The sequence below is a fragment of the Alexandromys fortis genome, unplaced genomic scaffold, assembly GCF_014885135.2.
Source record: "Alexandromys fortis isolate MF-2015 unplaced genomic scaffold, M_Fortis_MF-2015_v1.1 scaffold_13, whole genome shotgun sequence".
Taxonomy (NCBI): Eukaryota; Metazoa; Chordata; class Mammalia; order Rodentia; family Cricetidae; genus Alexandromys; species Alexandromys fortis.
Genome location: NW_026067908.1, coordinates 5,913,317 through 5,940,756, shown reverse-complemented (window position 1 = coordinate 5,940,756; position 27,440 = coordinate 5,913,317). Strand labels below are relative to the sequence as shown.

General features: G+C 51.4%; 1 protein-coding gene across 1 annotated transcript; it reads left to right on the top strand.

Annotated features, from left to right (window-relative positions):
* Window positions 1-1,751: 1,751 nt before the first annotated feature.
* On the top strand, window positions 1,752-20,685 carry Ttc22 (tetratricopeptide repeat domain 22). Its single transcript, XM_050136427.1, has 7 exons — window positions 1,752-2,848; window positions 14,862-14,917; window positions 15,039-15,154; window positions 16,230-16,348; window positions 17,013-17,174; window positions 18,919-19,071; window positions 19,430-20,685. The coding sequence occupies exons 1-7, from the start codon at window positions 2,288-2,290 to the stop codon at window positions 19,964-19,966; spliced, it is 1,704 nt and encodes a 567-aa protein (XP_049992384.1). The 5' UTR covers window positions 1,752-2,287; the 3' UTR covers window positions 19,967-20,685.
* Window positions 20,686-27,440: the final 6,755 nt, after the last annotated feature.

Here is a 27,440-nt window from a genome sequence, read left to right as displayed (position 1 = left end):
GGCACATGAGGATTTGGAGGAGGGGACGGGAACTGGGCTGGAATCCTATCTCCATCGCCGAGCTACATCCCCAACTCTTGTAAAAAACTTTATTTGAAATAAGGTCTCATATGTTTCCAGGCATTCTGATGAGCTCTGAGCTAGCAATGCTCCTGCCTCAGCCTCCTACTGAGTAACCGATATTAAAACATGAGCCACCACATCTGATGGGAGTTATTTAAGTAGACATATAGAGTTTCAACTTTGGAAGATGGAAAAGTTTCAGAAATGAAAGGAGGTGATAATGTGAATATGTTTAATGTCACTAAACATATTAAAACCCAGTTAGAACGGCTGGGTGTGGTAGTGTGCCCCCAAAGAGCAGCGCAGACTTACCTGTGTGGTTTTGAGGACAGCCTGGCTTTTATTTGTTTGTTTGTTTGTTTATTTATTTAGTTTATTGAGACAGGGTTTCTCTGTAGCTATGGAGCCTGTCCTGGAACTAGCTCATAGACAGGCTGGTCTCGAACTCAGAGAGATCCACCTGCCTCTGCCTCCCAAGTGTTGGGATTAAAGTGCACCACCACCGCCTGGCTGGTTTTTATAGCGAGTTCCAGGCCAGCCAGAGAGACGTGGAAAGACCCTGTCTCTAAAAAACAGCAAACAGAAACTGGTAAAATTGAGCTGGGGAGGTGACTCAACAGGTAAAGGGCCCTTGCTACCTAGCCTGACAACCTGAACCCCCAGAAACTAAATAACGGGAAAAAGCTGACTCCTGAAAGCTACATAGGGGTACCCATGACACGTGTGCCCCCAGCACACAAACACATACAATAAAATGTTTTTTTAAGTCAAATGGAAATTTTTATATTAACTATACTGCTGCAATTTGAAAACAAAAAATCAAAAAGCAAAGCTTTCTGGAAATCTCTCCCTGATAATCCAAAGCAATGAGAGATTGTTTCATCTCATGATGGACAGTAACGTATAGTAAGTTTTGCACTAAAAAATATTAAATCTAAAACTAGTAGGTAAAGACAGCACCCAGATGTTTTTTGTTTGTTTGTTTGTTTTGTTTTGTTTTGTTTTGTTTTGTTTTTCGAGACAGGGTTTCTCTGTAGCTATGGAGCCTGTCCTGGAACTCCCTTTGTAGACCAGGCTGGCCTCGAACTCACAGAGATCCGCCTGCCTCTGCCTCCCGAGTGCTGGGATTAAAGGCGTGCGCCACCACCGCCCGGCTCCCAGATGTTTTGACTTGAAAATACTGCTGAAGTCGTATTTTCCTCAGCTTCACTAACAAGTCTATTTTCTCTTGTGAAATCCTTCTGAGGAGGATGAGGCAAGAGCCCAAACACAGGATGAGGGCAGAAGAGTCCAAGGTCCAGACCGCCGAGAAGCCTAGTCTACAGGGACTTTGCCTTGCCACACAGTCCGACCCGCACTCTAGAGCCAGCTCCAACCTGAGGAGACAGGGTAGAGCAAGAAAACTGGGATCCGGGGCAGGCAGCAGGACCAGCTGGGCACCAGTTCGGAGTCCACACATATCCAGAGCGGTCATTCATCAGCTTACAAAGTATCTTTCTCCCGCTTCCCCCCCCCCCCTTAGGTGTCTGCATCATAACACGGAAGAGGACAGCCGATAAACAGGAATTGTGCTTTATTAGGGACGGAGAAGCAAAAGTAGACACAGCTCTTGGGTGCCTTATTCTTGCCGTCCGGGTTCACTGCGGAGTAAAGGTATTCAAGTGACAGGCCAGATGCAAACCGGCTGGAAAAAGACTGGAGGGCAGTGGCCTGCTGTGTTCTGTGGAAGGACACACTACAAGCGCTAGAATGAAGGACGCTTGCACGGCTGGAAGGGCCTGTCCTGACAGCTCTGTGTGGAGGGCGGAGCAGTACCAATTGAGGAAGGATCTGGCCGGCCTCGGCAACCTGAGGTACCAGGTCTCCTTAGGCATGCCCTGGTTCTGTGACCTTGGCCAGCACCTTTCTCTTCTGAACCTATTTCTTCGTCTGCTGAGTAGTCAAAATCTGCCTTTGCCACTCAACAAGTTGGTGAGCCTTGCATTTGGACCACACCTGTTTTTCAGGCACACCTGCTTGTGCAATGCTGATGTCTAGCAGCGAAAGCGGAAACACCTACAGGGCGAGTCCTCGGCCGGCTCTAGGAGCCACCCACTCGCAAGAGGTGCCCAGGACTGTCCTGCGGTCGTGCGGGGCTCCCTCACAGCCGCCCCTCATCCACTGTCCTCCGCAGCCTTGGGAGCTACTTGGGAGCTAGGAGGGGCCAGGGCAGCCCAGGGGCACCATGATGGAGCCCGGGACCGAGGATCTGGACACCCTCATCGACGAACTGGACTACCTGCCCGGCCACTTTCATTTGGAGATGCAGCTCAACTTTGAGCCGCGCTCACCGGTTCAGCTACGCGCCCGGGATCTGAAGCTCCAAAGGGAGGGTCTGCGGCAGGAGCTGGAGCTGGTGGCCACCCCGCAGCTGCCTGCCGTGCGTCACCTCCTGGGAACCTTTTCTTTTTATCTGGATGAGCTGGACGAGGCCCGCAAGCGTTTCCTGGAGGTGGCCCGCGAAGACCCTGGGAACCTCAATGCCTGGGCCAATCTGGCACACGTCTACGGGCAGCTGGGCCAGGAGGAAGAGGAGGAGGCGTGCGCCGCGCGACTGGCCGGCCTCATGGGCCTGGCAGGGGACCCCGAGGATTCAGGAGACCCACGGCTCCGCGCTGCCCGCTGCCTGGCAGAGCAGGGATACGCACACGGCTTCGACGTGGGCTGTGCCAGCCCAGAGGAGCGTGCCCAGGTGCTGGAGGCGGGTATCGCACTCTACGACAAGGCGCTGAGCTATGGGCAGCAGGTGAGTGCTGGCGGGACTCTTCCATTTCCTTTGTAGGGATGCCCTCACCATTCCTGACCCAGGCTGCCTAATAGCTTCGGGTTCCTGGCACTGCCTACCTAGCTTTCTGTTTCGGCACCAAGGCAAATATAGCTAGGCCAACTCATCCCTTTTCCCTCCTCTGCCAGCAAGGACCTATGTACACTCACCTAATAAGAGGCACAATCAGGCACCAAAACCTGCCAGATTTTCTTTCTTTCCTCTCCCCTACTCCACCTACCTATCTATTTAGACCCCGAATTTTGTCAGCTCCGCTGCCTCAGTGGGCGGACTTCTGTCTCCTCCCCAGCCTTTCTCTGCTGGCCCAGCCTCAGGAACTCTCCCGTGCTATGCCTCACTCAGCTATCCATACAGTTGCTGCAGCTCACAGGCCACGTCTTCAGCTCAGGCCCCTCCCCACCAGCCGGCAGAATGAGTCTTGGGTTTGAGTGGCATTTGAGGCCCTCAGTCCTTCATCCAGGCTTTCACTAAATCCTACATCTGCTCCATTCCCTATAGGCCGGCTGCTCACAGCTCCCTCCCTTCAGATTTGCCACAAATTCCCCCTGATTCCAGGCTGATCACAGCTTGCGCTCAGCTTCCACAGCGCTGTCCCAACTATCCCTCCAGCTCAGTCTCAACAGAGGGGGGCAGAGTGTTCATCTGATTCATCACTGTAAACCAGTCTGGTAGTCAGTAACACTCAGGTCCTGGCACTAACAGACCCTAGTATACTTACCAATATCCTGCAGATAAGGGCCCTATGTTCAGCAGCCTATACAATAAGCACTTAGGATTGAGCAGCCCCGTGGGTCTGGAATCAAGGTATGGCTCTACTCAGTGCTTGGGGCTATGGAGTCCTCTGCAGGTCTGACTGGGGGCCATCGATAGCCACACCAGTTCATAATCAATTGGGTATGGTTCCTGGCTGGTTGATGTTTTGCTGTCTTCTGTTGCAATAACAAGCCAATGGGTCTAGCCTACACTGCAGGGGAAGGGGTTACACAGGTCAGAAATACCAGCAGGTGGGGCTCACTGGGGCATCCCAGAGGCTGCCTGTCACTGAGGCTGATGGAAGAGTGATATGGGCATGTTATCCTCTTGAGAGCAATGCCCTAGCACGTCTCCATCCCCAAAACCTCCACGCGCTCTGGGTGTCTCTTCCATCAAAGCGTACAACTTCTTTAAGGACAAATATTGGAATGGTGACTTCAGGGAGGCCAGCCACGTTGGAGGGTGTGGACTTGGCCTAAGGACAACAGTGCAGGACAGAGGTCGAGAGGGGACTTAGGCTGCAAGGGTCCAGGTCCAAGCCCCAGCTCCCTGAGCTCTCTAGCTCCAGTCAACAGATACCTGGCTCTCCAAGTGCCCTTTCCCTCTCGGTGAAATGAGGAAATAATGGCATGTGTGTCATAGGTTTTCTTACTGGTATAATGGCGACACAGCGGGCCCTGCCAGAGGATGGAATGCGGAGAGTTTGTTGCTTTGGGGAGCTGCCCGAGGTCTATGCAGAACAGCTGGGGTCCAGGGAGAGGTAGGGTTTGCTCCCTGCCCCATCTGCCAAAGAATAGATGAGCCTGTACTCATGAAGTACCTGGTACCGAGTATGTGCTCAGTAAACAGGACAACAGTGATTTCAGCCATCAGCATCAGGGGCTGGATCTGGAGAACTCAGCTCTGTTCCTGATTTGCTGTGTGGCTTAGAAAAGCTGCTTGTCCCTGGCCTCTGTGCAGACTTCACAGAGGCCAGTCCTGAGCTCTGTATCCCTCCCTGAGATGCCCCGTGATTATCCTGTCGAGTAGTAGAGAAGCCCATACATGCCTAGCAGGTGGTTACTGGATTTCTCTACATTTATCCATACCGCCTGTGTGCCAGGCTTGTATTTAAGAAGTCCCAGCATTGAGAAACTCCTCAACAACAGAGAAAACAAACATCAGTTCCTCCATTAGCCACCTTACCCAAGCCCTTCCTCTGGGAGCAGAAGCCCAAAGGACAAGTTAGAGATGCCCCTACAGCTGCCCGAGGTCACACACCCATGACACATGACACTCTCTAAATAGTGAGCCCCAGAGAGCATGCTTTCTGAAATAAAACCAGTTCCCTGGGGCCTGACGATGGATACAGACTTCAGCGGCACACGGGGACCCAATGCTGGCATCAGCGGTGACCTGGAAATTCCGGGTCCTGTGGAGTAGAGAAGCAATGTGCAAGTTCCAGAGAAGGGATGCTTTTCAGCAGAGGTGACTGATGGAAGCTTCTGGAAGAGGTAGAAATCTGTTAGCGGGAATAAGAGGAGGGCATGCCCGGCATGATGTCTGTAAAGGCCTGACATAGCAGGAGCATAGGGAGCATGAGGACTTCAGAGACAGTTAGATGAGAGCCAGGAGGCGGCAGCCTGAATCTTTGTGGAGATAGCATAACCACTTAAGAGCTACTGATATGAACTCTGAAACCGGGTGCCACCTTCCTCATTAGCCACACCTTCCCTGACTGTGTGCCCCCTCTCACAGCAATCCTAATATACCATTCCCCCAAACATCTGTTCAGCTTTCTCCCTTGCTAAGTAGGACTGCCCTCTGCCTAGAAAGCAAAGGCACCCATCAGAGCCTAGCCCATGTTGTCACCTGCTTCTGGGAGCCTCCTCACATAGCTGCCCCCTCTGGACACCTTCCACCTTCATTTTATACCAGGCTAGCAGTTTGCCTGACGGGAGTGAGCTAGTAAGAGGAGCTGAATACTCCCGTCCTAACTTGCCTCAGGGCCTTTGCTTGGTGGTCGGAGGGAGACCCCTCACAGGCACTCTCAGGAATCTGGGATGCGGAAATGCTGAGAGCACTCAAGCAGGCCAGTCTGTTTGTTGGTGAGATCATTGAAGGCAGGAGGTAGAGGCACTCAGGATGGGAAGCAGGAGGAGGGACCCCCCCCAACTTCAGGAGTACTTGTGGGAGCAGTGGAGATGGGCAGGAGCCACCAAAGCTTGTACAATGCAGGAGGCTTTTCACGTGTTGGGAGGAGTTGCAAGACACAGGCAGGAGGAACCAGGAGCTCCTTGAGGCCGGAGGACAAATGCCTGCTGGAGTGCAGTGGCTGCAGTCTCACTGCTTCTACAGAGGGAACGGTGTGAAGCTAGCTCATCGTTCAACTTGTAAATGTGTGTGAGGGGGAGAGTGTCTTTGGGATGGCTGGTCTCTCTGTTCATTCCCTGTTGGGAGGTTTGGGGCTGTGATACTGGGGGTGGAATCCAGACCTTGCTACACTAGACAAGCGGTCTATTGCTGAGCTACACCTTTAAGCCTTGCTCTTTGTCCTGGACAAAATTCTGAAGAGATGTCTTGCTGCTGTCACATCCATCCTCTGAAGACCACCTTTACACACACACACACATGCACACACACGCACGCACGCATGCATGCATGCACAGGGGTGGGGGAAGCAGAGAAAGAAGACAGAGTGATTGATTTGCAGGGATAGAGATTCCTGGCACGGATCTCATCTGTCTTTAGACAGATCAGGTGGAGAGTCTGCTCCAGCCCCAGGTGGCTGCAGGAAGTTCATGCCTCATAAGATCCTAAACAACCATCCCAAGGTTGCTGGGAAGATGACCAGGACATGAAAGCACCAGGAAGGATGTGGATTAGAATCCTGTGCAGTTCTTCCCCCAGCATCTGGCCCCTCCAGACACTGTGTGGGGCTCCATACCACACTGTGTGGTTCTTCTTGGAGGGAATTCTACTTTGTCCCTTGAGGGGTGGGCCCTGTCTTAATGTTCTTTTTGTTACCTGCTCCCGCCAGGGGTTAGCAGAGATGGAATGAACACCTGGAGATGGGACTCTTGTGGCTGTTTTTAACTTAATTTTTTTTTTTTTAAGACAGGGTTTCTCTGTGTAGCTCCAGCTGTCCTGGAACTTGCTTTGTAAACCAGGCTGGCCTTGGGACTCGGAGATCTACCTGCTTCTGTTTCCTAAGTGCCGGGATTAAGGGCTTGCACAACCACTGCCTGGCTAAAAATTTAATTGAGTTGAATAACTCAATTTTAAGTCTTAAAAAAAATCCATGTTTTTAAAAAAAAACTTTAAAAACTTAGAACTTTTCTATTTTTCCAGAAAAGGAATAGCCCTGCCCTAGGCCACTCAGTTATTTCATTTTCTTTTCTCAAAATATTGGCTTAACACATGCATAAACATGTATGTAAACATTCACACATAACTCATACACATGCATACATTGTACATGCACAGACACATGAGCTAACATGTACACATCCACACATGTATAGTCACACATGGGCACATACATACATGCTCACACACACGCTGTTGATAAAAATTCCTTCTCTAGGAGAGACATAAACAATGTCTACCTCTTTTTCTAAGGTTCCAATGACAAAGAAAGGTACAATTCCACCAGAATTCATCCTGGGAGTCAATGTGTTTATTAGGTTTACTTACCAAGCAACAGGTGAGGGAGAAAGGGACATAGGCGACCTTAAAGCAGCCACACTAGAAAATGTGGATGATGACTCTCCCATGACTCTATAGAGAGAACCTCTTCCATAATCCTTCTCCACCTAAATCCTCAGCCTCCCACCCCAGGAATCCAAGGCCATATGCAATTAGGGCAGAATTGCTTCCAAGTGGTTGAATGGAGTCTCAGCTTGAGGGTCCCATGCGCGCGCGCGCGCGCGCGCGCTCTCTCTCTCTCTCTCTCTCTCTCTCTCTCTCTCTCTCTCTCTCTCTCCTCCTTCTAAGAGGGCAGGTCAACAGGCCAGCTGTGCTGAGCTTTTGTGAGCAGGCCAGCAGAACTCCCAAAGATGGTGGCAGTTTTGCTTGGAGGGTGGTCCTGTCCAACACATGCCTGCTAATATACTTGCAGATCCACGTCTGAACACACATGAACACTCTTCATACCCACGCGAGTAAGTGCTCACACATGTGCGTGCTCCTGCCCCTCCCCACCCCTCACAGCTGCCTGGGCAACGCATCCACAATGGGAGCCTGTGGGCTGTCTGAGCTCAGAACTGCACTTCCATTAGCGTTTTTTAGTCTAACTCAGACATCACAGAGCCACCGCCAGTTAGGCATCGTGTTTCCCCTTGCCTGCAGGGCACAGCAGGCTCCAGAGGGGAAGCTACCTTCCAGGAGGACCCCTTGCACTCACATCATTTGGATTTCATCATCAGGGATGCTGGAGGGCAGGGAAGTGATGCCTCAGGCCAGCTTCACAAAGAGTGGGCATTCCATTTCCATGCCTAACAGGGTTGAAAGGGGACCCTAGTCAGCAAACCCAGGGTCCCTGTGTGCACATTGGGTACACACACCTCCACGGTTCTGGAAGCTCAGATTCTGTTCAGGATGGGTGAAGCCAGACGAAGCCGACAGAAGGAGGATGGGCTAATGAGCTGGGCACTGAGCATGCCTGTGTTTTTCTACATCATCTCACGTGATCTCATAGACATGCTGGCACTGCCACGCTGTTCTACAGATGAGCAAACAGAGGCTCAGAGAGGTGCAGCCTTGCCCAAGGGTATACACAGCCGTGAGTGACAGGCAGGGACCAAAGTCGGGTGCTTTTGTTCAGGGTACAGCATTCCTGCCTCAGCCTTGTGGTGTCCTTGGAGCCACTCACGTTTGCTGCTCATTGCTTCTGGGAATGCAGCTGCCTTCTCTCCCCACTAACTGGTAACCTTGAGGGCTGCAGTCTGTGAGACCTCAGAGGGCAGGCGTTTTTAGTATGCCTGACAGAAGAAATCATCTCCACAGGGCTCTGCACAGTGGGGAACTGAAGAGAGTGAGGCTCTCTGCTCTTACCTGAGGGCGAAAGACTCCCTCAGACCCACAGCCACTACAGACCCTGAGTCTGAATTAGATCTGCAGCAAATAGAGACGTGGCTCCTCAAGGTGCAGTCAGTATAGGGACCGCACGAAGCAAAGATGACCCACAGGGCCTGCGGGTATGACAGACTAAGAGACAGCAGGGAGCTGCCGTTGCTCTGCTCAGAGCATGAAGTCCAGGTGAAATGCTTCAGGGGACCCAAGATGCTGACAGACACTGAGTCATGGCACTCAATTCCCAACGCCCTCCACCCGCCCATTCACTACCCCACCACAAGCTTCTTAGACAGGCAGGATGTTCAGAGACACAGGGGCGGGCTCAGTGACCTGGATCCCTCGGTAGAGGAAGGGACCTCAGACTTTTGTGATTCTGCAGACTCAATGAAGCAAGTCAAGGGGAACACTAGTCCCCACAGCAGCATGGGGAGGAACCTCTCTCTGTCCTGTCCAGTGTGCTCTGCCGCTGTCTGTCACCACTGAAGACATCCCACTTGTGCTAGACGGACTCGTTCTCGGGCAGGTCTGACACCAGCAATTGTTTCTGCAGTGTCCGCCTTTACAAGGCCAGGGATTCAGGATGCTGTTGAAAGACTGGTTTTTGGAAGGAGGCAGATCAGAACAGAATCCTGGTCCTTCTACCAGGCAGTGTGGCAGAGCTGTGGCTCTTTGGCTGTCTTCCAATCTGTCCAAGGAAGACATGATCCCTAACTTTCCGAGCTGCTCTGAGAATCCGGTGCCACCATGCCCCGCAAGCCCAGTGACCTGGGAGAAGCCTTCTTCCTTTCCATTAGTCCCCTCCCAGGAGGGTATTAGTCATCCCGGGGCCTCCCTGGAATGTAAAGAGCAGCTGCCAGGGCAAAGTTCACCCTGCCAGGTAAATACTCGCTGAGAGCCTAGTTGATAACCCAGTCTAGTCGGTAGTCTGTAGTTCTGTGAACCGAGGGTTTAATGAAAGGAGAATTGAAATCCTTTAAAGTCACTTCCAACGTCCCTGTCTCTGCGGCACCACCCAGGGACACGCTGGAGTCCACACAAACCTGCCCTGTGTGTGACACTGCATCTCATCCCCCTACTTCTGCCAGGTCACCTGCCTTCGTCTCTTATCCCACAAGCCACAGAAGCAAGCTCGTCAGGCATCCCGAGGAGGAGAGTTCTGGTCCTTTGGCCCATTGGAAAGGGACACTCCTCTCAGCCCATTTCACTCCACCCTCTGTAGGGAGTCCAGGCAGCAGCTTTCAAACTCAGACCCTCAGAAAGGACACTCAGCCTCCTGGGCCATACCTCTAGAGCCACAGAGGGGTGAATCAAGAATTTGCATTTCTAAGTCGGGCCTGGTGGCTCACACAGTAATCCTAGCACACCCAGACTGAGGAAGGAGGATTGTCTGAAACCTAGACTATATTATGAAACGCTTGCCTAAAAAAAAAAAGAAAAGAAACCCTAACCAGGTTGGCCTCGAACTCACGGAGATCTCACAGCTCTATCACAGCTGTCTCTCCTACAACCTCCCTAACAAGGAACTCTTGAGGAGTCAAATGAGTCAGCACATGGTCTGCTCTGCACAGCAGAATTTATTGGCTATCAAATCGTGTGACATAACAAACAGCTAAGCCTGGATGTGGTGATGCACCCCTGGATTCCTAGCAGGGGATGGAGGCAAGGTGATGTCAAGCTCTAGGCTAGCCCAGGACATGCAGTAAGACGCTCCCTCATTAAACAGGGGTGTAGGGGTATGTGAGGTGAGTAGAATGCAAGGAGCGTCCGTAAGTCTGTCCAGGCTTTCACGTCGGTCATGTGACTTCGAGGACAGCATCTTGCCTCAGTTTCCCCGTCTGTACTAAGATGGTAAGGATTCTCACTTTCCCTTCCATGCGGACTGTCAGGAGCCCTAAGTAAGCTGTGAGACCGTGCTTTGCAAGTGGTAGCCACGGCTTAAACCCTGGCTCTTTGCGGTTAGATAGTGTGGAAAGAACGTGAATTTGAAGACAGAGGTGGCTTTCAGCCTGCTTTCCCCATCTCACTGGGGAGGCACAAAATGAGAAGAGGAGCAGGCTGATGCTTACTTAGGGAACTCCTCAGGGTCTATCCCCCGCGCTCACCTGCGGCTATTCCCAGGGTGACTGCAGACTCACACTGGGCCTCCTGCAGCTCCTTCCTGAGAATCCGCCCCAGGATGAGGGCCAGCCTGACACCTTGGCTCTGATGCTGACTGGCCCCTCTCGTGGGGGGTCCCAGGCAGAGCCCAGACCAGGCGGTCCCAGAGACTCCTTCCGTACGGCTCTCAGCCTTTGCCTCCTCCCAGGCTGCCTAAACCCTCAGCCTCTGGAAGCTGGGAACCCTGGAGCTGTGCCCTTGCCTGCCACTGAGGCTCCTCAGCAGGAGAGAAGCAAGTACCCCCTCCTTTCAGCGGGAGCCACAGCAGCCACAGGCCTGTTTAATTTAATGCACTGTGGCTTGCCAGGTTGCCCCTGGTAACAGCCTCAGCTGCTGCTCCCAAAGCAACCAGGATTTTTAAAGGGACAGGCTATTTTCCTGCTGGCATTGGACTGCAGAGGGAACATCCAGGAGCTTCTCCTGGCTGACAGCAACCCAGCAGCACTCCAAGTCTGCTGATCCCCGGCCGTAACCCAGAAGCCCGCCTTCGGCATCGCTCACAAGTGAGATTCGTCACTTGTCTCACTCAGATAGCTGCCGTTCTGAAAATCAGTTTAGTCTCCAAATTTGGAGGGTTGGGGAGAGAGAAGAGTATAGGCCTAGGAGCTGCTCCTGCAGTTCGGGGATAGTGTCATATGGCTTCCATTGTGAAATTCTTAATAAGCAGGTTCTGAATCCGAGGGTGTTGCCAGTGAGCAGAGTGGCAGGGGAAGTGTCTGCTCATAGACCTTGATGTTAACGCATTGTGGAGCTTTGGATAAATCACCCCACCTCTCAGGTCTCAGGGTCCTCGGATACATAACACGGCCTTGTGGGAAAGGCTGGGGGTTAGGACCGTGGAGGAATGAGCTTAACTCCCAGCTCTGCCATTCACTGACCACATGGGCCAATAAGACAATGTCTTTGGACCTGAGTGCCGATGGAAGGAGTGTCTACACACAGGAAGAGCCCTGCCCAAAGGCAGTGGGTCAGGTGTGTGTAGTGTACACACCTATAATGTAAGCTCGTGGAATCACACATTTGGAGATATCCTGGGCTACACAGCAAGTCCAGGACAGCCTAGGCTACATAATGAGATACCGTCTCAAACAAAAAAACAAAACAGAATGGATGGTACATCTAATACCGGGTGCTATGGAAACAAGACAGATGTCTGCAGCCCTAGAGACAGGAATAAGGTGCGGAGGGGTCTTCAGGGTCCAGGCTTTGAAGCCCTAGGGCCATTTGGGGCACTGAAGCAGATTACAGTCTACAGTAGACAAAGCAGCCCCCAGACCACACTAGGAGAGACAGACTCCTGTTTGCCCCTGGGTGTGCCCGTGAGGCACACAGCACTACCCTCCTCTGCAGATAAGGATGCAGCCCCCCTAGGCTCTCATCCCTAGGGCCGCCCAGTTGGGCCACTCAGGCCCCTGAGCCTCCCAGCCTCTGCTCTGCTCATTCCAACCAAGAAGTCACTCTGCCAGCTCTTGTATTGGCCCCTCCCATCCCTTATCAGAAACACGGAAGAAAGCGTGGGGCCTCTTCCCTTCGTGACTCGACTCCTGTTAGACAATCACAAAGCAGGCCTGTGACCAGACCAGAGGTCTGAGGTCACGCCAACAAGCAGCCAGGCAGCCAGAGGAACCACGGGTTACTCAAGCGCAAGTGTTTGACCAGGGTAGCCCATAAGAGGTGCCCCATAAATCTGAGCCCTCCCTCCCTTCCAAGCACCAGTGTAAGGGCAACAGACAGGTAATCTACCATCCTATCCCCACTTTGTGCTTTGGAAATGTTCCCCATTTCTCAAGGATGCCCCAGAACCCTTGGGGCCTGCGCCTCTATCCCCCACAGTACTTTTCACAGTCAAAGCCCTGGTGTACATAGCCCCCCCCTAGAAACGGTTTAACCCACTGAAGTGTCATGAGTGGCAAAGCACATGTGGGCGCGTGACATCCCCAGCTCTAGCCCCTGCTCTGGCTCCCCACCGCCTTACAGATGGGCTCCAAATTCTAAGCCTGGAACTTTGACCCTTCACAATGTTCCCCCTTGCTCCTCGACACTTTGGGTTAGGGATTCCAGCCCTGGTCACATGCAGACCCCATTTCTGCTCTCCTACCATCTCCGAACCTCTCTCTGCCCATGATGGCCAGGCCTCCGGGAATAGTATTTCTTGCTATATCCCTCTGGCGGTGCCCTCTCTCCTGGAGGACCCTGTTCTAGTGCCACTTCTTCAGAAAGCCTTGGGGGACCCTGGTCTGGGGAGGACATCTCCTCAGGACTCGCACAGCCCCTTCATCCCTTCCATTTGAATTGTGCCTTTACACCTGGCTTTGCTGCCAGGCCAAAGCCTTCCAGATGGGACCACCTTCCCTCTCCTGTCTTCACTGCCCAGCCTTGGACCACTCACCATTCACTGGCTCCGGCTCCCTCCTCCTCACTTCACAATGTTCTTTGCCTTCCAGGTTACATACATACATATGTATACACACACAAACACACACACAATGCACACACACACACGCGCACACACACACACACGCACACACACACACTTTACCCAAGATCCCATTCATTGGCTGTGGCTCCCTCCACCTCACGCGCACACACACAGTGTTCTTTGCCCTCCAGGTTACTCATTCCCTCATATCCCTGAGAAGCTGCTCAAGCCACCCCACCTCAACACACACACACCAGGTACTCTGGTCCCTGTCTCTCCCTCTGAAGTGCCACAACTTAGTCAAGACTCAGCTTGGAAATACATCCTCTAACTGGGCGGTAGTGATGCACACCTTTAATCCCAGCATTTGGATCTCTGAGCTCTGAGTTTGAAGCTACCCTGGTCTACAGAGAGAGTTCCAGGGTAGCCAGGGCTATCCTGGCTCAAAAAAAAAAAGAAAGAAAGAAAACCTCCTCTGGCTGGGGGTGGCGTCATCCTGCTGTAGATGGTCTGCCATCACTCTCAGGGCTTTAGTCAGACTTTGCCCCTCCTCCAGGGTTTGATAACGGTGACAGGAATCAGGAACATGGGCTATATAGCTAAACCAACACCAGTTCCCTAGAGCTTCCTTCTCCAGCCCTGCTATCCTGGGCAAGTCACTTCCCTCTCTGCACCTCAGTGTATTTACCTGTAGAGGAACTAATATCCAGGTCCTGGGTTTGCTGTGAGCTCAGGTAACGGGCATGAGAACCTTGGCACACACATCAGGCCTCTCCATACCCAGGTCTGTTTCCCTAGCCAGTTTATAAGCCTCGGAATGTCAGGGTTCAACCGTCACTGGAGGCCACATCCCCGCAGCACCTCAGAGGCTCTCAGGAAGGCTGGCTGAGGTTGAACGTTGCTGGAGGGGGAGGAGTGTAGGGAATGAGGTGAGTGAGAGCCCGAGCTGAGAAGGCAGGAGAGGTGGGCAGGGAGATGACTGTGGGGGAGGGGCAGAGGCAGAGCCGACATGCACTGGGGACTTTATTGGCTTTCATTAAAATTCCTTCCCAAGGCAGGAGGAGCTACTCCCGTAAATAGCAGCATAAATATTTTATCGGGTGCCCGAGTCAGTCTAAATGCACAGCAGGGTTGGCGAGAATAATAATGGGAAAATATTCAGGGAGGCCGGGTGAGCTGAGCTCGGTGGACTCACTTAACATCCCCAGAGAGGTGGAAGTGGGGAAGGTGCCAGAGGGAAGCGGGAGGGGAAGGAAGAAAGGAGAACACAGCTGAGCAGAGCTGGGGCTGGAGACCAGAGACTGGGTAGAGTTAGCTGGGGAAGGGGGAGAACAGGATCCATACCTGCTCATGAGGGCTGCTTCACTGGGGACTCAGGTGGCTCATCTCAAAAGCCCTTTGATCAGAGAAGGAAAGCAGTTTGCCTACAGCTGCCCAAACAGGCACCGACATCAAGGCTGTTGATGGCCGAAGGCCTCCCCACTGTACCTGTTGCCTCTTAGAGTTCAGGCTATAGCATGGGTGCTTGTAAGCACCAGCCTGAGTGTCTCCATAACCACCATATACAGCATGTCATTCTCTGCTTCCTAGATCCCAATAGAAGAGAAAAGGAGCTGGTACTTCACCATGGCAACGCTCTTCATCAGGTCAGGCCTGGGACTGGAGATGGGTTGGGGATGGTGGAAGAGGTGTGGCTTGTGGAGTAGAGGTGTGGGTGGGTGCCGTGGCAGCTCTCTGGGGTCGGCCACAGCCCTTTCATGTCCACAGGTTGGATGGCATCTTGCTAGAGATGGGCACTGAGGAGCAGAAAAGGCTGCCAGCCTTCAACCGCACCCTGGCCTTGCTCCGGCAAGTCCTCAAGTCCTCAGACTCCCGACACCAAGGTGGGAACTCCGGGTGGGGTTGAAGAGCCTCTGTCCTGCTGTCCTGCCCCTGTCAGTAGTTCTGTCTGACTCCATCCCTGTCTCTTTTCGCCTCACCCTGGCTCACCTCACAAGCCTGTGTTTACCCAAGGAAGCCCAGGCTCCTTAGCATAGCAGACTCAGGTGGGATGCCAAAACCTGTGGTCCGTAGAAAGGGCTTGGATCAGTGGTAAAACAATTTACCCACGTGGAAACAGGCAAAAAGAGTTTACTGAGGTATGCTTCAAGGAAGTAGCAGGGAAATCACTGCTTCTTCAGGGAAGAGAGAGTAGCCACTGAGAGGGAGTTTCTTTTATAGCTGTTGAAGGGGGGGGGTACTTGGCATTGTTTCCTGCGCCATTTGTGTGGAGAACCCTATCTGGGTGGAGAGGCTCCAGCCTGTGCCATCTTGTTTAGTAGGAACCTTGGCAGTAAGTTGTTTTCCTGGAGATTGGTCATTTGTCCAAGGAGCCGTGGGGTCAGGTTCCAAAGGTTGTGGCCAGGCTGTAAAAGCATAGGAATTTTGCTTTTATTTGGGGCCTTTTGTTTCCCTACTCAGAAACCTGAGGTAGCCCAGAGTTCTAAATAGTGTGTGTTCGATGGTAAGACCACCACCAGACACAAGCCCATAAGCGTACAATGACACAGACCCATGTCTTAGAATATACAGCATGTGTCTCCACCACCTTCTGCCCCCGTCTATGGTTAGGGAAGAAGGCTGTGTAGAAGACAGGTGAGTCACTTGTTCTAAAGGCCAAGCAGCAATCACAGGGACTGCACCCCCCAGGAAGCCAGAAGGGCTATGTCCCTGAAATGGCTTCTCCGGTGTGACATGTTTAGACACAGAGTAAGCCCCAGACATGGCCTGCCATGTTCTCAGGAATCCTATAACCTCCTCTGCCTTTCGTCTTCTCTGTCTCTGGCTCGCACTGTGGTCCTTTTCTTCATCTTTATGGGGACCACTGCCTACAGAGGAGGAGTTGGCCCCCGTCCCCGCTTACACTCACCCTGGCTCCACTGCTCCCTAGAGACCCCACCCTCTCTTGCCCTCACCCAGCTTTGGCCTGGTGCTATGTCGGCATGCTGCTGGAGAGGAAGGACACCTTCTTCACCACCCCCATGGGTGTCCACGAATGCGGATACTCAGGGACGGAGCCCCTGGACTGCTTTGGCAAGGTACGTGTAAGTCCTGGGTACACCCACTTCTCAAACTTGGGACTCCCCCAGAGCACTCTGCTTCTCTGGGCCAACCCCGCTGTGTGACCCACCCAGAAAGGACCCTTCTCCAGCCCTCCACCTCCATCCTCTCCTCACCCAAAGGACAAGCGTTCCTTCATGCCTGCTCTGCTCTGCCCAAGGTCAACACCGCCCCCACCTGAAATGACCCACACCCGTCCCTCCAGCCTTGAAGTGGGCCCTGAAACAGTTCTTCCCACCGCTGTGTTTCTTTTCCCTTCCAGGGGTTTAATAGAGGGGACAGATTTACTGGGGTCTCCTTACTGGGTCTGTCCTCAGGTTCTGAGACAAGTCAGAGAACCACCAGTAACAATCAGCCATCAATACCAACATTGGCAGGAAGACTCTGGCCCAGCTAGAAGCCCCATAAGTATGAGGAGGTTGAGGATGACTCTGGCCTATGTCTTATCAGCCACATAACAGGAGAGGAAAGGCTTAAGAATGTGCCAGTGAGCTGGACTCCAGGGAATTTGGGGCTGGTAGGTTTGCCCCAAAGTGGTTACTGTATGACTAAGCCATGAGGATGCTGGCCATGGGTAGGTAGGATCTGTGAGTGTGGTGACTCAGCTTCAGGCTTTCATTCCCCCACTTCCTCCCTTCATAGGCCATTGAGATCGCCAAGGACCAACCTCCCATCCTGAATCGCCTGGCCAAAATCTTCCACTTCCTAGGAAAGCAGGATATGGCCGTAGGAACCTGCAACATGGCCCTGGATGTGCTTAGAGACCCACAGCTCAACTGGCAGGCATACAGCACCAGGGCCAAGGTGAGACAGCCCCGCCTCATTCTGCCATCAGGTATAAGAGGACAAAGGGCAAGGGCAAAGATCCTGGGGCCAGTGCCCTGGAATCTTCATGGCAGAGAGCTTAGGAATCATCTAGACACCCGAAATGCCTGCCTTTTGAGCCAAGAGTTAAACTTGGTGCTGTGTGTAAACATAGAAGCAAACATATCCCATGAGTCTGTTCGTGACTGACTGATCGCTATATTAGGTCCATCTTTAGAGACTTCACTGTCTGTCGGGAGACTGGGCTGCACCATATCCTCAGGGCTCCCAGTCACATGCTGAGGTGAGAGTTGCCTCCCTCGGTTCTCCTTGCTGGACCCAGCTCTACCTCTGACCCCCTCAGAACACAGCTGCTTGAGGCCACACCTACAGCTCTGAACTCATTTTTCTTCAAGTTAATAAGTCCCCCCCCACACACACACACACACCCCTCATCGGCTCTACTACCTTTTCATTGTGCTTCCAATCCGGTCTCCAGGGCTGCAGGAAGTAAACAGAAAACTTCTGTCCTGTAGTTGATGCAGTTGCTACTGATAATAAGGCTACTCACTGTAAAGCCAGAAGGTGGCGCTACAAAATTCTTCCAAGCTGTGCTCTGTTTGATCGCCCTGAGAATCCCGGAGAAGTGGGGCATATGCCAGCCTACGGATGGGGCATGGCACAGAGTGGCAGCCAGCTTCCTCGGGGTCCTGCCATTTGCTAGAATGACAGCCGTAGCTCCTCCATATGCTCCCAGTGGCTCCAGAGGTCACACTCACTACTCAGATGACCAGAACAAGAAGGAACATGGACGGAAGGGAATGCACAGGGCAAGGACGGAAGCCAAGACCTGGCTATGATAGCTTTGTCCAACTCCTGTCCTGACGCCTTTCTTCCATCCTGTTGGCCTGGGTCTCCACCTAGAATGCCCACTTGGTAGATATCCGGCTGACTTCCTCCCTTCCTGCAGGCCTGACAAAGCTTCAGCTTTTTTCTAATGGCCTCTCATTGAAAATATCAAACTACTTGCCAGTATTTTCTGTCCTTCCCTGCTTTACTTTTTCTTCTTTTGTTGTTTGTTTGTTTGTTTATTTGAGACAGGGCTTCTCTGGCTGTCCTGGAACTCACTCTGGAGACTAGTCTGGCCTCGAACTCAGAGATCCTCCTGCCTCTGCCTTCCAAGTACTGGCATCAAAGGCATGCACCCCCACCGCCCGGCTACTTTTCCTTTTTAACACCCAAGACACTGTTTACTCTTTGTCCTGTTGATTGCTTCTCCTTACTGACATAGAAGCTCACACTTTGTCATTTTGCTTTCCACTGTGTCCTCAGTACCTGACACACAGTTAGTTTTGGGAATTGCCTACTTTTCAATCTAGAAAATGGAGTTCAGATGTTATAACACTTCCTCCAGGTTAAATATGGCAGATTGTGGGGGCAGTCAATACATGTTTGCTGGAAGAATAGATGGATGGAGGGATGGATGGATGAATGAATGTTCTTACTTCATCCTGCTCCTCATTGTGTAAGCAGGGAGGCAGGCCCAGAATGTGGAGTGGTTACCCTAGCTGGCACAGAACTAAGACCCAGGGCTCCTGGGTTCCAGTCTGGGGTGGCAGGCTTTCTGCAGTCACACAGGATGCCCCTGGTTGCTGCCAAGAAGCAACCTGGCTTTTTCATGAGATCAGAAAGGAGGCAGATGTATTGTGCAGAGGGTTTCCCCTGAGTTGCCCCTCTACTGCAGGTTCGAATCAGAGCCTATGTCCACGACCTGGAACGGGCCAAAGTGGGGCTCGGGGGCATGCCAGACAGGAACCACCTGGCCTGTGCCAAAGCTGACCTTGAGGAAGTGATCAAGGTGCACCCAGGCCTCAGGACCTACCTAGACATCGGCCAGGTAAGAGACAAGGGCTGCCTGGACCCTGAGGACAGAGAGGAAAACGTGGTGTGGGCCCTGCTCTCTCCTCCTCCAACTGTCCCGTGGATTGGATGCAATAATGTGTGTAGATGTTTAGAAGCCTCCCTCGTCCCACCCTCTACCCCTCAGCAGTCAGTACAGGCCATGATGTGCTCAGGGAAGGGCTATCAAAGGTGACCACATCATAATTGTATGGGGGCGGGGCTTAAGGCTAGGTGTGGAGGAGCTGGGACTAGAACCCTGGTACAGGGTTTTCCAGGGGGCTGGAGAAATGGTGGGAACTGATTAGGGGGGCTAGGGTGTGAAGGAGGAAGGCTAAGAGGCCACCCCTACCCAGGTTTACTACTACATGGGCGTGGATGCCATGAGGGAGCTGCTGGCTGTGGATGAAGCCGCGCTCAACCAGGCGCTGGTCTTCCTGGCGAAGGCTGGCGAGTTGGAGCTAGGAGCCACGCTACCGGAGCTGCAGTTGCTGCGCGGCAAATGCTTGCGAGTCCAAGGCGAGGATGCCAACGCTGCGGCCTGCTTCAAGCGTGCAGTGGAACTGGATGACACGGGATCCAGCCACACCGAGAGCTTCGGCTGCCTGCTCGAGGCGCTACTGGCTCAGTGGAGCCAGGCACAGCTGAGCGACGGCGAGGTGAGCTGCGAGGTGGACATCTGGTTGTGCCACGCCAGGAGCAAGTACCCAGCGGCACGCCTGCGCCAGGAGCTGCAGCGTGTGTGGCGCGGCCACACAGATGAGGTCCTGGGCCTGGCTGGTGCCTTGGTAGCCCAGGGACGGCCGGCACTAGTGCGGCTGCTCTTTGAGACCATGGAACACGAGGGTGAGGACGCTGGAGGACCGTGCAAAAATCGAGCATCCTCCTCCTGAATCAGGTGCTGATGCCCTGATGAGGTCGGATCCCAAAGAGGCCCCACGTGGATGACTGAGTTTAGTCATGGCACTCAAGACAGGCCACCTGGAAGGGTGAGCAGAGCCAAATGTTTTCTGTGTTGGGTTATAGTTTAGTCGAAGGCTTGCCTAGCAAGCATTGAGGCCCTGGGTTCGTTTCCTACACCTGAGGGGTGGGGGGGAATCAAAGCAGATTTCCCCCCCCCATAGAAATTGTGAATGGGTATTTTGAAACATTTTATAAATTTGAAATACCCATAGGGCAGGAAAGGGACGCTTGCAGGAAATTCTGCAGAACAAGGAGTCTGGGAGCAGGCACGAGAGGCCAATGGAAAACTGCTGCTTGAAGAAAAGAATTTTACAAACATGCAGGGAAAATAGGATAGTTCAACTCTGACAGAAAAGATAGCTGTCTCCAATGTGACGTTCTATCCCAGATGTCTGAGTGACTGTCATTGGAGTCCCAAGGGCCACACTGAAAGTTTAGCTGAGTAGTCTCAAGTTCTCAGCCAGAAAAGTCTAGCTAAAACAGACCAAGGTAGCACTGTGAGTGGGTACCGGCAGGGTTCTGACTTAAGCCCAGGTTTTCAGAACCAGTTCCTATCTCGCCATCAGCATCCAGCAAGCCTTTGCTTTGGTCAGCCTTCCTGGAAGGCATCCCGAAGTCCCTGAAATAAAACTCATCAGAAACACCCTCACTCACCTTCCCTGTCCTCTCTGTACCCCTGCTCCTGTCCTGTTTAGTTTTTTGTTGTTTGTTGTTTTATGATAACCTCGAGGACTTTTCTGAAAACCTCACTGGCACCTTGTATGGGCAGTCAGCAAACACCCATTCTAATTTCCCTCTGGGTTCTCTGCACACCAACCAAACGTCACATAGGTCAAGAACCCCATTGCCTGGGCTGCCCACTATGTGCTACACATACAAGTGGCATTACCTCCTCACTTCATGGATGACACAGACACAGACAAGGTCCCAGACAGATGAAGAGTCATCACAGAGGCAGATCACCCTACTCCCTGTCACCTCCAGGCTGGAGGCTGTGGCATCTTTGGTCAGAGTTGGGCTTTCCTGGTGCTCTTTGGGCCTGTTCTTCCTCCCCATCTCTGCTCCTGACTCTAGGACCTCTGTGCCCTTCCATATCTTGTTTCCTCTCTGGCTTTCCCCAGCCATTACTGTCCTATCAAGTGCTCAGCTCAGAGGCGATCCCCCCCCGGAAGTTCTTTGCCTCCTCTCACCTCTCATGAACCCCACCTTTCTCAACATGAAGGGTTTATTGGAACCGTATCCCGCCATATGACATTCATGGATGTTGTGACCAGGACTGTAGCCCAGGGACTCTTGAGGTCTAGAGTTCAGCCAGAGCCGTGGCCATTGTACCTCCTGCTCAGATTGATGCCAACTCCCCAATTCCATGAGTGGGAAATTGAAGCCCAGAGACTGGTCCAAGGTCAAGCTCAAAACTGCCACCCCTTTCATAGTCCTTTCAGGGATGCCGTTTACTTCTGTCAAGTCCATGGGAACCTCAGTTCTTCCATTTCCTGTCTCATCAAATACATGGCAAGCACAGGCCAAACCCCAGAACAGCTTTGGGGCCAGAACCAACCTTGTCTTTGCCTTGCCTTCAGAGAGGTAGCAGTCTGGACCATGCGCAGCAATTAGGAAAACACCTTATAAACCACCACCCTCAGGACTAAAGGAGAGTTACAAAGCTACTAGAGACCTATGGAAGTTTTTGAAAGGCACCCCGCCCCCAGCTGTCCTCAGCTAGCCTGAATGGCCCTTCTGTAGCGTAGTGAAGAATGTGCTGTCCCAGGACCTGAATCTTGGCTGTTCCTCTTCAACAAGCCATTGTCAGGTCAGACCTGAAAGTTCCTTGCTCTGCCCCCTGAGTGTCTGGGAGGACAACTGTCACACAGATGAAGCCACAGGAGCCTCAGTCCTTGCACTGCCTGCCTTCTCTTCTCCTGGATCTCACAGCTGCTAGGCAGCTGGGAACATCTGTTTAAGAGGTATGAGCGAGGGATGTGAAAGACTATAAAAATGAACAGGATTCCTCGGTTACAGCTTCCAAAGACCCTTAGTTCTCACCTGCTCCTGCCTCCCACCCAGCAGACAGGCAGATTGCTACATCACAAAGGAATTAATTGATAGTCAGGTATAATGGCTCACACCTGTAATCCCAGCACTCCTTGGGCTTGGGATCAAGACCAGCCTGGGCTACACAGTGAGTTCCAGATCTGCAGAGTGAAAGCCTGTCTGGAAAGCTAAACAAATAAAAGAAGACATTTTATTTATTTATTTATTTATTTATTTATTTATTTATTTAATATGTATACAATATCCTGTCTGTGTGTGTGTCTGCAGGCCAGAAGAGGGCACCAAACCTCATTACAGATGGTTGTGAGCCACCATGTGGTTGCTGGGAATTGAACTCAGGACCTTTGGAAGAGAAGGCAATGCTCTTAACCACTGAGCCATCTCTCCAGCCCCTAAAAGAAGACATTTTTAAAAGGAAAGGAAAAGATAAAGATGACAAGAAAGCCACAGAAAAACAAATCAGTTCGTTTTCAACAGGTCTGTCCTTTTATAGAGTTGATACCTTTTCTAAAACTTTTTCCCCCAATTCAAGTTCATTTCCTGGGGCCATAGAGCATAGACCCTAATAAGTGAAGTGACCTTGAATAGACTCTTTCCTCTGCTCAGCATCCTCTTCCTAGCATGGTGCTGTTGTGCAGTGTTGCCAGCCAGGCTGTGCTATGCTCTGACCTGGGCGCTCACAGCGAAGGTGCGTAGGTGTGAGCGGCTAAAAGCTGCTTAGTGCAGGGTTTCTCTCTCTCCCTAAACAGCCCCCTCTCCAAGGGAGCACCCTGCACGGATGATGGTGGCTTGATGCCAAATGAAGTGAAATGTCTCCTTCTCGGGCTGTTGACTTTTTTCTTGTTTAGGGAAGGGGAGGATAATGAAATTTAGTACTTTACAGGCTAACAGTAAAATGAGCAGATGGAAATAGATTCCAGCACTGCAGACTGAAGCTCCGCAGCCAGAGCCCCGCCCCCCCCCCCGTGCCCTCCCTAGTCCCTGCCCCACCGTTCTTGGGGCCAGAGTCACTGGCACCCTCCTTTCTCAGCTTTGCCACATCCAGCTGCTCACATCAGGTTTCACACCTGTTCTAAATCTACCCTCAACCCTACCCCCACCCCCTGACAACTACCCTCACCCCCTGACAGCTACCCCCACCCCCTGACAGCTACCCCCACTAACACCCCCAGCTACCACACCTCCCTGCCTCTGGGGGCGGGTGAGGGGTGCGTGCTGTGTTTAGAGAGTGCTGCGTGTCACTTTCCTTGCAGAAAGTCTGGTTTAGGGAGCATTCACAGACTATCCACAAAGATTAAGATGGATACTGCTGGGCCCCCGACCCAAGACCCCTTCTCAGGCTCATTTTATTTTAATGCTGGGTCCCCAGCCTGTGGTGCTGTTTTGAGGCAACCTTTAGGTGGGAGATAGGGCCTGGAGTCCTTTGAGAGTTATTCCCGTTTGGTCGGTGTCTGCCTATCTGCCAAAGGAAGATGCTGACACCGTGTGCTCTCACAGACTGAGCCACCCCGTTTTGCCTTCCCTGAAGAACTAAACTTTGAAAACAAAACAAAACAAACAAAAAACTGTAGGGCTGGAGAGATGACTCAGTGGTTAAGAGCACTGCCTGCTCTTCCAAAGGTCCTGAGTTCAATTCCCAGCAACCACATAGTGGCCCAAAACCATCTGTAATAAGATCTGGTGCCCTCTTCTGACATGCAGGCATACATGCAGACAGAACACTGTATACGTAATAAATAAATTAAAAAAAAAAAAACCTGTGAACCAAAAGAATAAGGTGGCAGTGGGTGATAGGAGGGGATGTTTGCAGGGCACCTTGCAATACTCAAGCTGGCTTCGCAGGATTTACTAACGTATGCCCTGTTTAAATTGTCTCTGACAGGCATTTGGTCACAGAAATGAGAAAAATAGCAAATATACTTCCCCAAAAATCAAATTCCAGCACTTTAACATTGGACTTCCTAGCTCCTTGAATGCAAGGCACACATCTCTGACTTTTTTTTTCTTTAGAAATTTCCCAGCTGGAGAGACGACTAGCAGCTAAGGTTACTTGCTGATCTTTCATCGGGCAACTTAGAACTGCCTCTAACTCCACATCCAAGGGGATCTGATGCCTTTGACCTCTATGGTCAAAGACCTTCGCACAGACACATGCGCATAGTCAAAAATAAAATACACTTTAAAAAATAAATTTTAAGAGCCGGACAGTGTGGTGGCGCACACCTTTAATCCCAGCACTTGGGAGGCAGAGGCAGGCAGATATCTGAGTTCGAGGCAATCCTGGTCTACAGAGTGAGTTCCAGGACAGCCAGGGATACACAGAAAAACTCTGTCTTTAGAAAGAAAAGAAAAAAAAAATCTTTAGAAAGTACAATTAGAAATTACTCAGTCTCGAGTATCTTGTGATACTAGCACATATGGACTTAGCCAGAGAGCACAGATATTTGGTCAAACACTATTCTGGACATTTCTGTGAGATTGTTTTTGGATGAGAATAGTATTTATCCCTGAGAGCTCTGAGTAACGTGGATCGCTGTCCCTAATGTGTGTAGCCTTGTTCACTCAGTAACAAGGACTAACTTCCCTTCAGCAAGAAGACCCTTTTGGGGCGAGAGACATGGCTCAGAGCTAAAGAGCACTAATTGCTGTTCCAGAGGTCCTGAGTTCAATTCCCAGCTACCGCATAGTGGTTCACAACCATCTATAATGAGATCTGGTGCCTTCTTCTGGGCACCATAATAATTAAATAAATCTTTTTTTTTTTAAAGCCTTTGGACTACAACTACAACAGCAGCTATTCAAGCTGGCCCAATCCACAGATTTTTGAGCTTACAGGCTTGTATAATCATTGGACCCAACAGTACTCATTGCACGCGCGTGCGTGCGTGCGCACACATACACACACACACACACACACACACGCATACATACATACACGCCCTATAATTTCTGTCTCTCTGGAGAACCCTCATGCGGATGCCTATCCAAAGCTCTCTCTTCTCAGGAAGGACCCACTCTCTCAGTCCTCCCACAGTGCTGTCCTTACACCCCTCTATACATCACAATCTATCTTACTAAATTTCCTAAGTGCAAATAGGAAGGAAGGGGTACTGCGGTATTTATTGCATGCCAGGTGTGTGCGACACTGTAGCACTCGCCTCGTGTTCATTCATTCTTTTATTCACCAATTAATTCAGCAAAGTTTTATCAAGCATTTATAATGTGCCAGGCAATGATCTAGTCCAGGGGGTGGGTAAACTATGGGTGAATTTGGTCTGCCACCAGGTTTTTTGTTTTTTGTTTTTTAAAATAAGGTTTTATTGAAACACAGCCATGTTTATTTGTTTACATTCTCCTCTGGTTACTTTTCCTAGATAACGACTTAATTGAGTAGCTATGAAAAAGACCATATGGCCTGCAAAGCCTGAAGTACCTAGTGTACTGTTTAACTCTTGAAGAAGAAAGTTTGGTGCCCCCGGGATAGGCATTAGTGTATCACTGCATTCTAAGGTGACAGAGGTAGGGGAAGGGATGGAATACAAGTGAGCCCCACACTGGAAAAGCCTTTACTGTGTTAAATAGTGATGAGTATTAGAAAGGAGACTGAAGCAAGGGTATGAAGCATGCAGGGGATGCCGTGAGTAGGGGTGGACTGCAGAGGGGAAGAGGGTGTCCTGGCTGAGAATGGGTGAAGGCCTAAGGAAGTGGGAGAGTGAGTCCTGAGGGCGGGGCATGGAGCTGTCAGGAAAACAACAGGTGCAGAGCCATACTGGAGTATTAGCTATAAGTACGATTCCATTTAACATTGGGTACAGGTGCCCTTCAACAACTTCCCATACATAATCACATTTAATAACAAGTCATTGCCTAATTACACAGATAATCATACACAAGACCCACCTGCGTATCTTTCTGCTACCTACTCACACAAGACTTCCAGTTTAAAGCTTTGTCTGTTGCTCGGATGTCACGTCTGAGAACACTACAAGGTACTGTGCCCTCCTCTTGAAAGACACTCTTCCATGAAGCCCATAGCTCCTGTAGCTAGGGAGTCCTTTGTGAACTTCATCCTGCATGTTCTACCCACACTTAGAGTCCCTCTTGGTTTGCGGTCATAGGCTCTGGATGCAGGGATGTCTCGCATCAGAGGAGTTTGTCATCTGAAGGGTAGACAAGTTGTCCCTTCCTCTATTTATTGATATATTAAGCCACAAACCAAGCAAAACTGTGGTTCTTCAAAATGCTAAGGATATGGAAAAGGAAAAGATTAGAGTCACCGTCAAGAGGATGCAAGTGTGGCCAGGGAAAGCCACTGGGGCATGAAGTGTCCTGGGGCTGTGGGACAGCAAGGCAGCTGTCTATTTCTTCCCTTTCTTTTCGATAACCAGAACAAGAAACGGGCTTTTCTAATTTGTGGGGCTAAACTAGGAATGTGACTATAAACCAAAGCATCCAATAAATTGATTGATAGAAATATCTCCCAGGAATCTGCTAGCATGACAGGGTCAGACACTGGGTCTCTGTCACCCTGGACTCTGTGACTGTCCAGCCAGGCCGCCACTCCAGACCGCAGAAGCTCCTGTGCACTTACAGATCACTACAGCATACTGGTCTGCTTCCCAAGGGGGTCGTGAGCTTTAATTAGTTCCTGTGGTTAAGTGCTCTGAAGATGTGGGGGGTGCATAAACACTACAGGTCATTAGGCCTCTTTATACCATTGTGTTCTGCAGCCCAGAAACTGCTAATTGAGAAATAATTAACACCTCAGGGTATAAAGGGCACTGCCTAGATTCCCCAGATTGGAGGGGCTATAACTGTGTGCGTGGGCAGAGGGAGAATAAAAGGTCACTGTGGACACATAGATCCCAAGAAATTCCGAGCATGACTTCCCTCCCAGTAGGAGGAATATTGCTCCAGCAAAACCTGAGAGACACCAGTGCCCGAGGAAAACCCCTCCCATAGAGCTAGGCCACGGGGACCCAGCATGGCTTTTAGAGACAGAAGAACTCAGGACCACCAGCTCAGCCTGGTCCTCTAAGCAGGTTGGTGGACACTATGGTCATGTGCTCTTATGTGTTCAAGCCAAGCCATGTCTTCCTCAATATAAGGGTATGATGAACCATATATCTACTACCCTCCCCCACCAAGTTGTTCAGTATCTTTCTTACATCTAACGCAGTCGTTCTAGGGGAGACTTTAAGATATCAGCCGGGCGATGGTGGTGCACGCCTTTAATCCCAGCACTCAGGAGGCAGAGGCAGGCGGATCTCTGTGAGTTCGAGACCAGCCTGGTCTACAGAGCTAGTTCCAGGACAGGCTCTAAAGCCACAGAGAAACCCTGTCTCAAAAAAA